This window comes from Lissotriton vulgaris, chromosome 2_1, assembly GCF_964263255.1.
Source record: "Lissotriton vulgaris chromosome 2_1, aLisVul1.2, whole genome shotgun sequence".
Classification (NCBI taxonomy): Eukaryota; Metazoa; Chordata; class Amphibia; order Caudata; family Salamandridae; genus Lissotriton; species Lissotriton vulgaris.
Window position 1 is genome coordinate 1980435191 of NC_141687.1, and position 15002 is coordinate 1980450192.

A 15002-nucleotide genomic window follows, 5' to 3' on the forward strand; every position below is an offset into this window, starting at 1 on the left:
AGAAGGTAACTGTCCATGAATGGGGTTACTCGCCCTTGTAGGAAGCTGCTTACTGAATAAAGTTATTTATAATCAGGCTAATGTATGCGTTTTGATTTATTCCTGAAATCTTACTATTCTGGAAGTAATTAGCCTGTATGTGTGGAAATATATGGCATGACCTTATACTAGGGTTGTGGCAGAGTTTGATGCTCCCTTCTGCCCCACACACATGTGCCTTCCATCCATGTCACCTATGATGTTATCTGAAGCCACTGAGCTGTGAGCATTTGGTGGTGGATGTACATAATGCATAAATAATAGGATAATCTATTTTGTTATAGGTCTGGGCAGAGCCATCTGGACTGCGTGGGCACAATCCAGGATAAAATCACTGTTTGCGCCACTGACGATTCCTACCAGCTTACACGCGACCGAGTGTCACAGGTGGAGAAGGAGACATGGAGCAGGGCGGCCATCGAGATCAAACCTGGCGCCTCCTATCGCAGTAAGCCAACCCCACAGTGCCATTCCTAGTCTTAGCACTAGTTAGACTGGACCAGTGTTGCTGATCTTTAGTTGCATAGGTGCCTTCTTGTAGCAGATGTGGGGTGTGCGCTGTTGCTGCACCTTGGTTGGAGAGGCAACATCAGTTTCCTCATTGAGAAAGAACAGATAAGTATTGTAGGAGGCTGATCACTCCCACTGAAAATTGTTTTGGAAGATATGTTTTATTTATTTGGGAGGGCGAGCGAGACAGAGTCCTACTGGAAAGCATCAATGCACAGGTCCAGTCTCAAGTCCAGACCCCTTAGGGTTCTTGCTTTCTTACTGTTTGTGTTTCGAGGAGCAGAGGTGTTTAAGCCAAATTGCGTCATGCTGCTAAAATCACTTTATTTACTTGCTCCTCGGTACCCAATAATACTTAAACATTTTGATTTTTTGTAAAGTTTGGAGCTTTATTTCTTTTACTATTAACACCTCCTACATTACTTTTGGACTTCACTTGGCGCAGACTTCTTAGGGGCGAGCTATGAGACGCTTGACAACAGGTTATCCTCCAGAATGTCGTTTGCTGATATTATTTCCACAGAGAGCGAAATAAAATTTAATGCGTCTATATGGAGAATGTGAAACATTTTTAATAACGGAATTAAGACTGGTTGTTTTCTTAAAATAAAATAAAAGGAGAACATCATAGAAAACTGACAAGAATGCAAAGAGATGACAGTGCCACATTTTCAGCTTCACTGTAGGTTAGCCTGTCCATGTGGCCCTATTGGGCTACATTGTGCAAGTCTGTTTTCTCCCCACAGCAGATCATGGGACGTGCAAAAAGTCACTTTGCTCACTACACATCTAGACGCCATCTTTTCCGCGGTCCTGTGGTTCTTCCAAGCCATGCCTATATCAGAGTTGTAGCTACCACAACGGGTGTGTGAATGTATACGAGTTTGTGAGATGAAAGAAGATCAAGGATGAACTGCAGGAGATCTCAGGAAGGAAATAGTTTCCGAGATATTTAGACAAAATGTAAATGTAAATGTGTGTGTCTTGTAAAGCGCACTGCTACCCGGAGGTGTCCTGGCGCTATAGACCGCTGGGGAACCCATCCTGGCTTTCCCTGTGAGATATTCCCTCCTGGGTATCTCCAAGGTGAAACCAGGCATCCCCGGCGTTTGTGGGGGGCCGTTGTGGAGATGAGGCCAGCTAATGCCCAGAGTTGCCGAGTGTGATCCCTGGTTAGAGTAGGCACCGAGGTGAGAATTATCGAGTTCGCTGACCCTGCTTCACGACCCTGCCACGTCGGGAATTGAACCCTGGTCCCGGGCCGTCCTCTGCTTCCGGGTCTGCCGCCTCTAACCAGTGAGCCACAAAGATCATGGTTAGCTCCTCTGTGCAGTGTTGAAGACCCATGTTCCCTCTAAATGCATAGTTACATACAATTGGCCTCCAGCAAAGGATCCATTTTCTAGGTGCAGAGTTAACCAATTTGCATCCATCCTTTTTGAAACCAGTACTTGCTGTTGATAAGCCTCCTTCATGATCTCCATATGGTTTCAGCCCCAGCAGACAACCCTTCAATGTACTGCTGTGTCAGATTTTATCAGGCGATTAGTTTCCTAGGTAGGTTTGGCCTAATTCAGATGAGTTGATGGACTCCAGGCATGTTTTTTTGCTGCATCACACTCCGTGTTTGCATATGTGTAGAACTGGGTGTGTAGCATAGGACCAAGTGAGATTTCCAGGATATCCTCAGAAATTAAGTTTGCGTACAATGTAATTATATGGAACCTATTTATGGAGCTAGGATATCCCACACATATGGCAGGAATTCAGCATTCGTTGTCTTGCTTCGCGCATCTGCATCTTAGAACATACTTTCTACAAATCTAAATTGTTTTTGATTTTTACTAGAAAACCATTCTTTTGTGTGTTTTGTTTGAACTGCACACCAATTGGGTGCTGTGGGAGTGTCACAAGTTGGACATGGTTAGAACGTTTGGGTTTCTACATACAGAGTATCCAAGTGCAAATCTCTCCGGTTGTCTTTGTCAGGTTTAGGGAGACCATTTAGATCTGGTATTATTAGCGTGATTTGTATTTTTGCATTTATAATGGGAACCAGGAAGACTACTGAAACCAAAATGCACCATAGAAATCAGGACTGGATTCACTGCTCATGCCTGATATAGGACAGTGTAAGGTCCATGCAAGAGAGTTCTTCATCTTATTCTCGAGGTGGCCTTCCTCTTTAACCTCTGTACCTGATCCTATTCTTTTCTGACTCTTCTGGGACATGCACCACAACAACAGGCTTTGCGTGCGCCTCAGGGGGCTAGCACACAGTGTCCCTTTGTTCACACTTTTCTCCTTGTGAAGGGGTCACCAAAAGAGGTCCTTTCACAGGCATATGGGAAGGTGTGGATTGTGGTCCCAAGGCATTCTCCACAAGATGGTCTCTGAGGATGGAGGGCGCTAGTCCGTTTATAAGCCCGGACTACCCATAGCCTGTCTACTTTGGTCATCAAGTGCTTGTCGTTCGCCTGCACTGAACGTCAACTTCTGCATCCCTCCTACTGCCCCCCGCCCACCCAAAAATCCTCTTAATGGCTTCATAATGGTGTAATCGGGATAGGCTGAAAACCAAATATGATGGACAGACAAATTGCATCTTATAGGGATAAATGCTGTTCTAAAATTACTTTGATGTTGCTTTGAGATTGGCCTGAGTTGAAGGTGGCATACATTATGGCAACCTTTGCCTTCTAGCTGTACCCTGGTGTTGATCACATGTTGGTATCTTCAATTGTTGGGAGTATTGTGATCGGGCTCAATTATGGGTGGTTTTCCCTGTTACTTGTTGTCCATTTTAACAACTGTCTGGAGAAAGAATTGAAATCCTATTGCACACAATGTTGAAAATGTAGCAATGCTGTTGTAAACAAATTATCTCATTTAGTACATGATGTTTATCATATGTTGAATTTTATTCACCTTGGATTGTAGTTTACAAAAATTAGCAATGGATTTTCCTGGTAAGGCCGAGAATTGTTTTCGTATTAAAACTAGCTATGTCTACTTTATTATCCTTCCCTGCACTGAGCGGCAGTTTCCCATCCACCCCTTTCTGCATTTTAGCAGACAAGGCAGCATCTGTGTTATAACATAGACATGTTACTGCTGGGAAGTCAGTTATTATGCTCGCTACATGCACTGTATTTTTATGCTTGATGCCACTTTAGAATAATGTTCACTTATGAAAAATAGTCCTTCATCGCTCACTCCAACCTTGGCATTGACATGTGCTGCCACTAACTTCCAGATTCTGCTTTTAGGTCTTTGCTACAGATCAAAAACTGTGTGTTGAAGATCTGTTGTTTCCAATGCATAACATGAAATTTAAAAGTGGGCATTGGGTCAGTCTTTTGGTCACAAGTAGATAGCTTTGATCTCTATTGGATGTTTGCTCTTGATTTGTTGGCTTTGTGCCCCATTCTTGATTTTCTGCCCTGAATTATTTTGGTGTCACTGTCTCTTGATTGTATGAGTTGTATCCTTTCACTGCACATTTGAAGAAACGTTTTCTTCTTTATCTGTCATACAAGCAAGCATTGGCAAAGCCAAAAGGCCTTTTATATCTGAGATCTAGTGGTTTTTCCAAGGCTTGTTTGATACCCTACTTGTAATCCCTTGGAAATTCAGAGGTTCTGCAATTAGCTTGAATGCAGTATTACCTCTCTAGTGCTCCATTCTTGTGTTGTGTTTTGTGACTTATGATCACAATACCAGCTGAATCATCTCTAAGGCGCACTTGTTACACATTTAACACAAAGGCCGCACAAGAAAAAGAAAATGCTTATGGGGAAATTACCAGAAGTATTTCCCTTTCTAAAGTCAAAGTCAGGACATGAAGAACAAAGCTTGATTTTATTTTTTGTGTGAATTGTTTTCATTCCAGCACGCTGATATCCTAGCAAACCAAAAGTGAAGGCAGACCACTCTAACAGTGCGGTCTGCTTTAGCTTATGATTGGTGCACAGCACTGCTCCCCTTCCTTGCTCCACCAGCACCGATCAACAAGGGAGAGGCAGCATTGCTGTTTTTTCCAAGTGGATCCCACCTTGGGGATCGCCTGGTAGGAATGTTGTGGCTCCCTGCAGATTAAGGCAATGTCTCACAGAAATGTGAAGAAAGTGTGTGTTTTTAGCCCAAGTTTGAGGTTTGCAGGTAAGATAATGCAGTAGGATCTGCGCAAGTCCCTCCACCTTGAACTCCCATGGGTGTCTTATTTTCAGAAATGCCTGATATTGGTAGGTTTCCCTGTAGTTGTGGATTGAGCCCAGGGTAATTTGCACAGCTATCCACATCTCCAAAAAAGGTTATTTTCATGCTAAAAAATGTGATGTCTTTGTCTAATTTTGTGGCGTTTCTTGTTGCGGTGATAGGACCTGGTGTCATTTTTTTATTGAAAGAAGTGTGGTAACACAGCATAGTAAAATATTTGTTATTACCAATTGGATTTCTCTCCATTTCTTGCAATAAAGAACACATTTGGCAAAATGCCCTTGGAATCCTACAATATGGGTAACCACAAATTCAGAGGTGTACAAATACTCAGTAATTATAAACCCAGTGTGCACATTTAAAAAATACACAGGGCTTCCTTCATACTCTTACCCGGGCTTCCTTCATACTCTTACCCATTTTTCATTCATTAGATTTTACCGCATGAATTGCTGCATGTTCGCTACCCAATGAAAAATCATTGCAAAGAGCTGCTCAGTTACAGGCTGTGGGTAGCACATATTTTTGGACAAACGCTATATATCCCTGTGACTATAAGCATTTGACAGACGTGACGTTATGTTTTTGTAAATCGGCCATCAGGGCAAAAAAAAGTCACCATTTTATATTTTTTCCTACTTTCTTTCATTATTTTAATGTCAGATTCGTTTCTTTTGGAAAACCTTGAGCAACCTAGACTAATGACCACTTGCCAAATTTTGGTTTTATGCCTTTTTAAGACCACAAACTGCAAGTAGATTGAAACCGCAAAAAATAGGAAAATTGAATGAGCAGTTATCAAAAACTACAGTAAAAATGTTGGTTTTCTTTTCCAACTCGCTCTGAAGACGGTGATCTTGACAAATCTTTTGTTGATGATTTCTGTAGAAGAAAAAAAAAAGACTTTCTTGCACAGCACTTTTCCCATTTTATTTAAAAAAGGCAAAAGTTTTCTATCTTTTGATTATTTTCTTGGTTTCTTCCATAGCAATTCACAAACACTGGGTACCTTTAAAATTCCCAAGATGTGGGGAAAGAACGACACACATTTGGGCTGATACATTTTTGGTAAAAAGTTATAATCGCCTAACTGAACATTGCCTCAAACATCAAAAATAGTCTCAACATTGGGGGTGGGAAAGCCTGAGCATCTAAAAGGTTAACTCCTCTACTGAGCTTAAAGGAATGACTGGGTGCACTGTGTGAACTGAGGAAAAGATGCCCAGTAGATCTATAGGAACTGGCATGTGTAGCGTGCACACACAGGCCACCAACATCTTCTCTTTGAAACCTCTTCAGACGAAATTTCCTATGTAATACCCTGGCCTGTGGACTGTAGGACTAGGAGCCTGTGGACAAAGTTATTTGCGTTCAGTGGGAGTGGGTCTCTTCTGTGTTTTGCTTAGGGAGATGGCACTCCCTGCTGCCACAGTTGTAATGAGATAACTTAAATGGTGGACTTTGTGTATTTTTTGAATGCCACCTTATTTGGCATATAAAGTGTGGGTGAGGAGAGCTTTAATCTCCTGATGCTGAGCACCAAGTGACACTTGTGTGCATCTAATCGGTGCAAACAGTGTGCCGATAGCAGTCTTGCCTTTTGAGACCACAGAGATCTTAAGATCTACAAAGGTATTACTCATGGCAAGTGCATTCCCCGTGTCTCACTAACATTCTTACCAGACCACGCAAAGCGCTCTTGAAAAGCTTGTTCCTTTTTCAATGCTTGTTCCTTTTACACTCTGTAATATTTATACAGAGTTATGTTATATTTAGAGAACAGCATCATGGGGACTTGCTTAGTTTCAAAGTATGATCGGTTGTGAGTTTTTTAAATATATGTAATAGTGAGCTATGTTTAACATTGAGTGGCTTTTGATACGTTTATGACTCAGCACTCTATAGTGGAGGGATACGCAGTGTGAGTCTGAATGTTCACATTCTTAAGTAAAAGTGCTCTGCTTGGATTCGTGAAAGTGTGTTTTCCTCTATATATGTGAAGGTAGTGGGTTCTGGCTGCCTTGCATAGGCCGAGTTTCCTGCATAATGTGTGGGTTTGGGGTTTGTATCGATACCTATGTGAAATTAGTTGTTTACTTTGTTGCTAGTGTGCACTGGTGTTAGGTAGCACCTGAACTATGTATGCATATTCAAGTCTTGATACTGCTGTTGCACACCAGGTATGTTGCCATGCGAGGATATTATACCCCACAGGCATGTATACATCTGTTGCCTGTCCCTGGGGCGGGTGACAATAGAGAGAGGAGGCACAGTAACCTAGGCACATTCCTTCAGGGAACATGGCAACATTTCATACCTGCTTTCGAGCTGTTTCTTCAGTTTGTGTTTGGTTTATGAATACGTTTATTAAGTCGTTTGACACATTCGATTCTGTATAGTTTGTTCGTGACCAAGAGTTAATGCTCTTTACAATGCTCGTTGCACATGTCTTTGTACCTATATCTGGTTTTAACCCTAATTACTTACACGTTGGTCCTGTTTTGTGGTCTCTAGCCAGTTGCTTCCTGGCTGGAGACTATTTGTAAACAAGCACCACCATTCCAATTGCCGCTAGGTACCCCAGATGCTAAAGTAAATTAAAAAGATGGTTCAGTGGTTTTTTTTTTACATTTACTATTTTCATACCATATAAAACATTCATTTTAAATGCAACTTGACTAAACAATGCCCTGGGTGTGGTTTCTACCATTTGCCTTTTTAATGTCTTCAGTTCTCATGCATTAGTTCAACTGATTCGCTAGAAGCAAATAAAGATAACAAGACCCAGGATGCACTGATTTATAAAAATGAAAGACCAGGATTGATTGAAAACGTCCTTCCAGCATATAGAAACACAGTAGTCCTAGATACATTACTCCTTAGTTGGACCAGACAAGGTCATCCCATACAAACCTCCGATTTGTCTCACTCCCTTGCCTTTGACCAGTGATTCTTAAAACTTTTGACTTCTGTGGACCCCTTCGTCATCTTTTTTATTTTTATTTTTATTTTTTTTATTTTTTTTACCGGAACCCAGGGACCACCTCTGTATCATTATTGGAAGGTGGGAACTGCGGCTATGCATTTCAGTGATTTGAACCGCAAAACAATATGAAAAAGTACAAGAACAAGTATTCATGAAACAAATACATAAATGATTAAATATTTAATTTAATTCACAAATATATTTTAAAAACATAAACATTTATTGTAGGAAGGTGGATACCTGACTATGGTTACCCCAGATTTTTTGCCTAGTGTTTAGCTGGTTTTCGACTTAGTTGGCCTGGGATCCTGCTAATCAGGGTCCCAGGCTATCAGCTCTCTCTGTAAAATGGACTCCATGTACCCTAGGTACATCTCCAATAGGACACTGGGTCACCTTATCAGCCCCTATACAGTGTACTATAGGTACCCAGGGCATAGGTGTATCCAAGGCCTACCAGGGGCTGCAGCATATCTTTTGCCACCCCTGGCTGGCTATCCAAACTGACACAACTGGCTGATTACTCAGCTGGGGCAAGGTGGTTTTATCACCCCTTGCTTAGATATAGTATACCTATATCTAAACCTATATCCAGACACATATGCACCTATAAGTCACTCCTATGGCAGGCCTTATCAATCCTGGAGGCAGAGTGCTTGGTTTTATGTGAGATGGTGGTCTAGCATGAGCTGAGCCTGTCTGCAGCTTTCGGGACCAACTCCCTTAGCTGTTCTGGGATATTGCCATACCATATACTCTTAAGTGCATTATAATCCTCGAGGTTACTTGCTAACTTTGGTTTGCCTTTATCAAAACATGTTGTGTAAGGTGTCATACGCTTTGGAATACTACCCCCATGCCAGTTCTGGCGACGGGGGTAGCATTCCACCCTTCTAGAGGGAGAAGACCTGTTACTTTGCTTAAACGCGGTTAAATCTAACCAGAGCCCCAGCATCACAAAATGGATGCTGCTGCCACAGATACAAGTCTGGCCTCCTGCTGCTGACCGAAACTCCGGCAGGGGAGGCCTGGACAAATGGTATCCTGTCACAGGGAGGTGTTACACCACCCCAGACAGGAGATAGTGGATTGTATCAGGGAGGGTTGAATGAAACTAGACACTGCCTGGGGCACAAAAGGTGTCCCATGCATAGTCAAGTTCAAACCGGTGCTGGGGCACTCCAGCCCCAGCTCTGGCTCGAAACTGGACAAAGGGAAAGGGGTGTAACCACCCCCTTCCTGGGTCCCACCCATAGGAGGGACCTAGCAGGTGATCCAGCCCCTTGATTTGGAATAAAGGTAGGAGCTGCGCTAATGCAATTTAGATCATCCTGACTGATCTTTGAAACAAAACTCTGGACCCTTCGACATCCTACTCAACGTAGAAGACTGAAGAATCTCCCTTGTGGTCAAGGAGTGGCCACCCTGTGCAAGCAGGGACCATCAGCGCGACGAGACTTTCTTTGCCGTTGCTCCCGCCGGAGCTCGAACGACCGAGACCGACAAGAACCAGACTCCCAGACATCCAACAGTCCGATCCACAGTCCTGGCAAAGCTCTGACCCGTGGAGGCGACGTGAGACGTGGGACCGGCCATCTTGAAAAGTCGACGGAGTGCTTCCTGTGCAGCTCCCGAGGCTCCCTCGACCCTGTGCTTTGGGGTTTGAGAAGCCCCAGCCCCGAGCAGTCTGTGCTCCAAAGATCACCTCTCCACACTCTCAGAGTGCTGCGTGTGGCCCTTTTGCACTTTTCCTGCTCAACGCGTTGTCCGGTCGCATTCCCGTTGGCTAGTGGCCTCTGTGACGACGAATCATCGAAACTACACTGCTGGTCTACACTGCTGGTCTGGTTGCTCCAGACTGGCCCCAGCTCCCCTGAAAAGGAGCCATCGATCTGACCTTCCCGGTCCGATCAAGAAGACATCTTCGCATCCTGCGTGGGTTGCCTTTGCCAAGGCTTGGTGACACCGAATCGAGTACCGACACTGCCGACAGCAAGAGCCTTCGTGGGACAGCTCGTGTTCACTAGCTGGTCATCCTCGATCCTTCCTGGTCCACGTGGCAGCGGAGACAAACACCTCGACATCACCTGATTGCAACCCGACATCGCCTGGTTCCTCGCTGGTCACTGGCTAGTGACCTGAACTCTGTCCCCTCTGCTTTCAGGTACTCTACATCTTCGATCCACCCTTGGATCCAACCGGACTCTTCTCTCCTGGCCGCCTGCAGCATCTTCATCTCCATGCTCCATAGAACTTCACGACGAAACCCGACACAGTTTGGCACCTATGCACCTGCTTCCTGTGGGTGAGGTAACAAACTAACTCCGGTGCTCCTATAGTGGATTACACCTCTAGTGTCCTAGTTTTAAGTGGCTAAGTTCTAGACCAGTCAGAAGTCTCCGAAACCTATAACTTTCTGATTTTTACGCACCATTGACTTGTATGGTAAACATGGTTGCCTATAGACTCTGCACCCGTATCCTGTGGGCCTCTCGCGACCTAACCTTCGTTAGTCCAGTGTAGGTCCAGCGATTCCCAAGGACCTAGGCCTGTTCATTGTTCGTGACGTGGTACATATACCACTTTCTTAATATATGGTTTGAGCGGCTACCCGGCCTATCCAGAATTGTGCAGCTTATTGTATGTTATACTGTGTTCTTTGTTTAATGCTTGTGCTCCTGTGCTCATAAAGAGTTAAGGGGATTATTCTAGGAATAAATACATATATTTTATAATATATAACTTGTGTGGTGTCCTTTCATTTGGTATTGAAAGGGATTGCATATGGTAAAACAGCTGGCTTCACATGTCCTCTTGAGTTTAGCCTAAGACTGCTTTGTCCACGCTACCATTAGAATAGCTGGTCTATAAGGTTGACTAACAAACAATCACCATAAGGGTCGTTTGGACTGGTACAAGGTGCTCACTAGAATTAGTGGTCATCATATACCAGGCCAACTTCTCACATTTATTGAGAAGGTTGGAGCTTTTCTAAATTCAATTTTCGCCAATCAACATCCATACTATATTCTGTTTGAGGCATCTGCACTGCTCCCACAATCAATTAGAGGATACTACCTTAATCTTTAACCTCCATGTTCGAATTCCTTCACATTTCAGAACAGAATTTTTTTTACACATTTTGTGTTTTTATTATATACACTTAATGCATCTGTTAATGTTATTTACTTTTCCAAGCAGTCACGGACCTCCTGAAAAAGCTTTGCACAATGCCCCCCCCTCCACCCTGAGTACCTGGACCACAGGTTAAGAACCATTGCCTTAGACTAAGAATGATTGATATATGCAGGTTTGTTTTATTTTTGAAGTCACATAGGCAAGCTAAGTACCATTGGCTTGTATGGTGATGCATTGGAGTAGGAGTTGGATAACATGAGGCACGCAATACTGATTAAATGAGTGGTCTGCAGAGATGAGGACCTCTCGCACAGCCCAAATCTCATCACCTTTAACAATTCAAGGCTGGCATGAAAGCCTTGCCTCTTTACTGATGGCACTAATGTCTGGATCAGGCTTGATGCTATTGAGAAAATGGTAATAAGAGTAGTAATATACGGATGCGCAGAGAGCGGTGAGAGAAGTTCAATGAAAGGCAATGTTGCAGAGCACAAAGTTATGGAGCCAAAGTTTAGAAACGCTGACAACAGTATGAGAAAGGCAAGGGTATTGGAGGCCATCGCACAGGCTTTGTGATACAAGGCTCACCTGCCCAAAGATTCCAACGGTTTGTCAGGGTAGAGAGGAGCACAAGTTTGCTTAGATCTCAGTAAAGTTGAGTTCTGGACTTTTATTTAGCCATCCCAAAATCCCGTTTCTTTTCTTTCTCAGCTATTCAGCCATATATTTACTGGTGTGTTTTGGATCATTGACCTATTGCACAATCCACTTCAGCTCTAGCTTTTGAACCAACAGGCCCACATGTCCCACTAGAATGGGCTGTTCTAGTGAAGAATTCATGGTGTACTGAATACTTATGAGGCGTTCAGGTCCTGTGGCTACAGAATAGAATCAAGTCATTACCCCTCCACCACCATGTTTGATGTTTGCTTTCAAGTTCCTGTGTTGATACATAGTGTGTGGCTTTTGATAAAAAAATCATTGTTCATTACTATGCTTTGCCCATTTACATTTCTATTTTGCAGCAGTCTTGGAGTTGATTTCAGTATTTTTGTAAACGTAAGCCATGCTGAAATGTTTTTAAATTTTGGAGGAAATTGTTTTCTCCTGGCTGCCCTTCTACAAAAGCTGTACTTAATTAGCCTTTTCCTGATGATAGTATCATGGACTCTAATATTTATCATATATGCAAAGACCTGTACATCTAGGGACATAAATATGGGTTCTTTGTGAACTCCCGGGTAGACTGGCAGCCAGCCATCTAAACTTTCTTCATTTGTGAGTACCCGTTCTCCCTGGGAAATTATGTATTTCATACTGTTAACAAATAGCTTAATCACAACAATAGGCCTGATGTAATATCTCCATTCTAAAACCAAGGATGTGCCATATGCTCACCGACTGTTTTGAGAATGGGGCATAATTTGCAGTTAACCCATGTACTAAAAGGTCACATAACTAATTTCCATTTTGTAGGGGTTTGGAAATGGACCAGCTAATAAATATTAAGCAGGTCGCCTTTTGTTACCCTCTGTCGATGGCTTTGAATAACAAGCATTTACAATGCAACGGTCTCGCCTTTGCAAAAGTTAGAGCTATTGGCATTGAAAATGACATCATTTTTATTTATGTGTTGGATTTGAAAACCGATAAATAAATGGCATTGTCATTTACAATGCCAATAGCTTAATCTCTCGTAAATGCCACACACAAACCCACAGACCCACACACACACACACAGCCACACACACACACACAGAGCCACACACAAACACACAGAGCCCCACACACACAGACCCACATACACACAGCCCCCCCCCACACACACACACAGAGCCACACACACACACACACACAGACCCACACACACACACACACACACAGACTCACACACACAGAGCCCCACACACACATATGTTCAATTTCCTAAAGTGACCAGCACAGCAGCAGAAATACTGGGCATTAGGCAATTCATCCCCGAATAAAAAACAGCAAGAGAGAGAACTACTTTGATTGGCTAATATTAACATTTCTTCAGACAAAGTCAGTCTGCATTAAACAAGGTTCTTCAAAAAAAGCCAGAATAAATGTATACCTGCCTATTTTGCCTGGCAATCCCAAAATATATTATATTTCAACAGAACCCACCCTGCCCCCAACAAGAAAAAACACCATACCGCCTAAGTCTACAATTTAGCTCATTAGGTTACTGGTGGATAGAACATGGCCAGGTCAAAACAATCCGCGTTTTCCCTGCTCTGAAGTTAGAGCAATTAAGCAATACTACAATTATTTCCTGCTGCTCCAAAGAGCAGGCAAGCAGCTTTTACTCGGGCACAGGAGAAAAAGCCGATGTACGGTGCATTATTGTAAGCTTTCCAAACAGCACTGTTTTAGTCCCACATGTTTTAGATTTTATTGTCAGTTGCCTGCCAGCTGCTGCCAAGGTTCAAAGTTGGGGAGCCACAAAAACACAGGGAAGCTCTGTTAGCACTCAGCAAAGCAATGCTTCCTGAAGGTATTTTACTTACTAGCCACACAAGAGACATTACTAAATCACCAGGTAACCATACAATAAAGCTCAACCAAAACGTAAATGGCAAGACGTTTTCTCACATTAGAAACTGAAAACAATGAAATAAAACAAGGATATTTTACAGGGCACTAAGCCTGTGACAATTAGAGTAAAATCAAGTTACATCTCCCACAAAAAAATAATAATACCAAGCATTTTTGTGACTAATCATCAAATCGTACACAATATAAGCGCTTTTGCGCTGATCACAACAAAAAACCTCTGTGTAAACTGAAAGATGGCGTACAAACCCCAAACCAGTCACCTGCTCGGAAATCTCTCAACGATGGTGGGAAGAGGCGAAATACCTTCCACCTTGAAGCGCCATCAAAGGGCTGTTACAATCAGATGCAAAGTTTGTCCTTATTTGTGTTTTTGAAAAGCTCTGGCAATGTCAATAAAGCATTCTCAAATTGAATTGCATGGGAGAAAAAAATGGCTGTAGTAATTATAACAGAGTGTTTTCCAAAAACGAAAACTGAAGTGCGTGCATGCCTACTGTACAGTAGATTATGCTCTCTTGCATAAGAGGAGGAGAGGATGTGTTAACCAGGGCTGCCGACTTTGAAACAGGAAAACCAGGTTCGAATTCCGCGTCGGATCACCATCATGTGATTCTGGGCAAATCACGTAACCTTCCTGTGGCTAAAAAACTAAAAAAGATAAATATTTCCTTTGGTGATAAAACTGGAGCTAATGTAAAGCGCTCTAGTGCCTTCTGGTAGAGTTCGACATAAAACTACGAAAAATAAAAAAGAGAATGTTGGATCGGACCATAGGTTTGAATAAAAAAAAGCAACGCATTAGGGGTTGTTGTGCAGTGCACACCTTCATTGCACACGTGTAACTGCATTTGTCATTTTTGTGACTAATCATCAAATCGTACACAATATAAGCGCTTTTGCGCTGATCACAACAAAAAGCCTCTGTGTAAAGTCTCCTGCTCGGTAATCACTCAACGGTGGTGGGAAGAGGCGAAATACCTTCCAACTTGAAGAGCCATCAAAGGGCTGTTACAATCAGATGCGAAGTTTGTACTTATTTGCGTTTTTGAAAAGCTCTGGCAATGTCAATAAAGCATTCTCAAATTGAATTGCATGGGAGAAAAAAATGGAAGAGAGCGGTAGTAATTATAGCAGAGTGTTTTCCAGAAAACTGAAGTGCATGCATGCCTACTCCACAGTAGATTAAGCGCTCTTGCATAAGAGGAGCAGAGGATGTGTTAACCAGGGCTTCCGACTTTGAAACAGGAAAACCAGGTTCGAATCTCGGCATCTGATCAACATGAGATTCTGGGCAAATCACATAATCTTCCCATGGCTAAACAAGGGGACTAACAAGGGCAGATAAGCTTCATTGAGTAGTAGCATTGTGGCATCGGAGAACGTGCTGGCAGTGGTCCCGGACAAAAAAAACGAGTATCTAACTGTTAACCTCTCACTTGAGGATCAATGGCAGCCATGTTATTTTGAAAGGAAACAATGTATTACATTAGAGAGTTCGGAGCTCTTTATGTTTATTCACGTTAAAAAAATA

The 15002-nt window shown here is 42.8% G+C and overlaps 1 protein-coding gene across 1 annotated transcript in view; it reads left to right on the forward strand.

Annotated features, from left to right (window-relative positions):
• ELL3 (elongation factor for RNA polymerase II 3) overlaps positions 1 to 15002 on the forward strand; it is a 259380-nt gene that overhangs the window by 112864 nt on the left and 131514 nt on the right. Inside the window, exon 4 of the mRNA XM_086958187.1 lies at positions 324 to 487. Coding sequence (XP_086814313.1) covers positions 324 to 487 — 164 coding nt within the window. The remainder of the gene's footprint in view (positions 1 to 323; positions 488 to 15002) is intronic.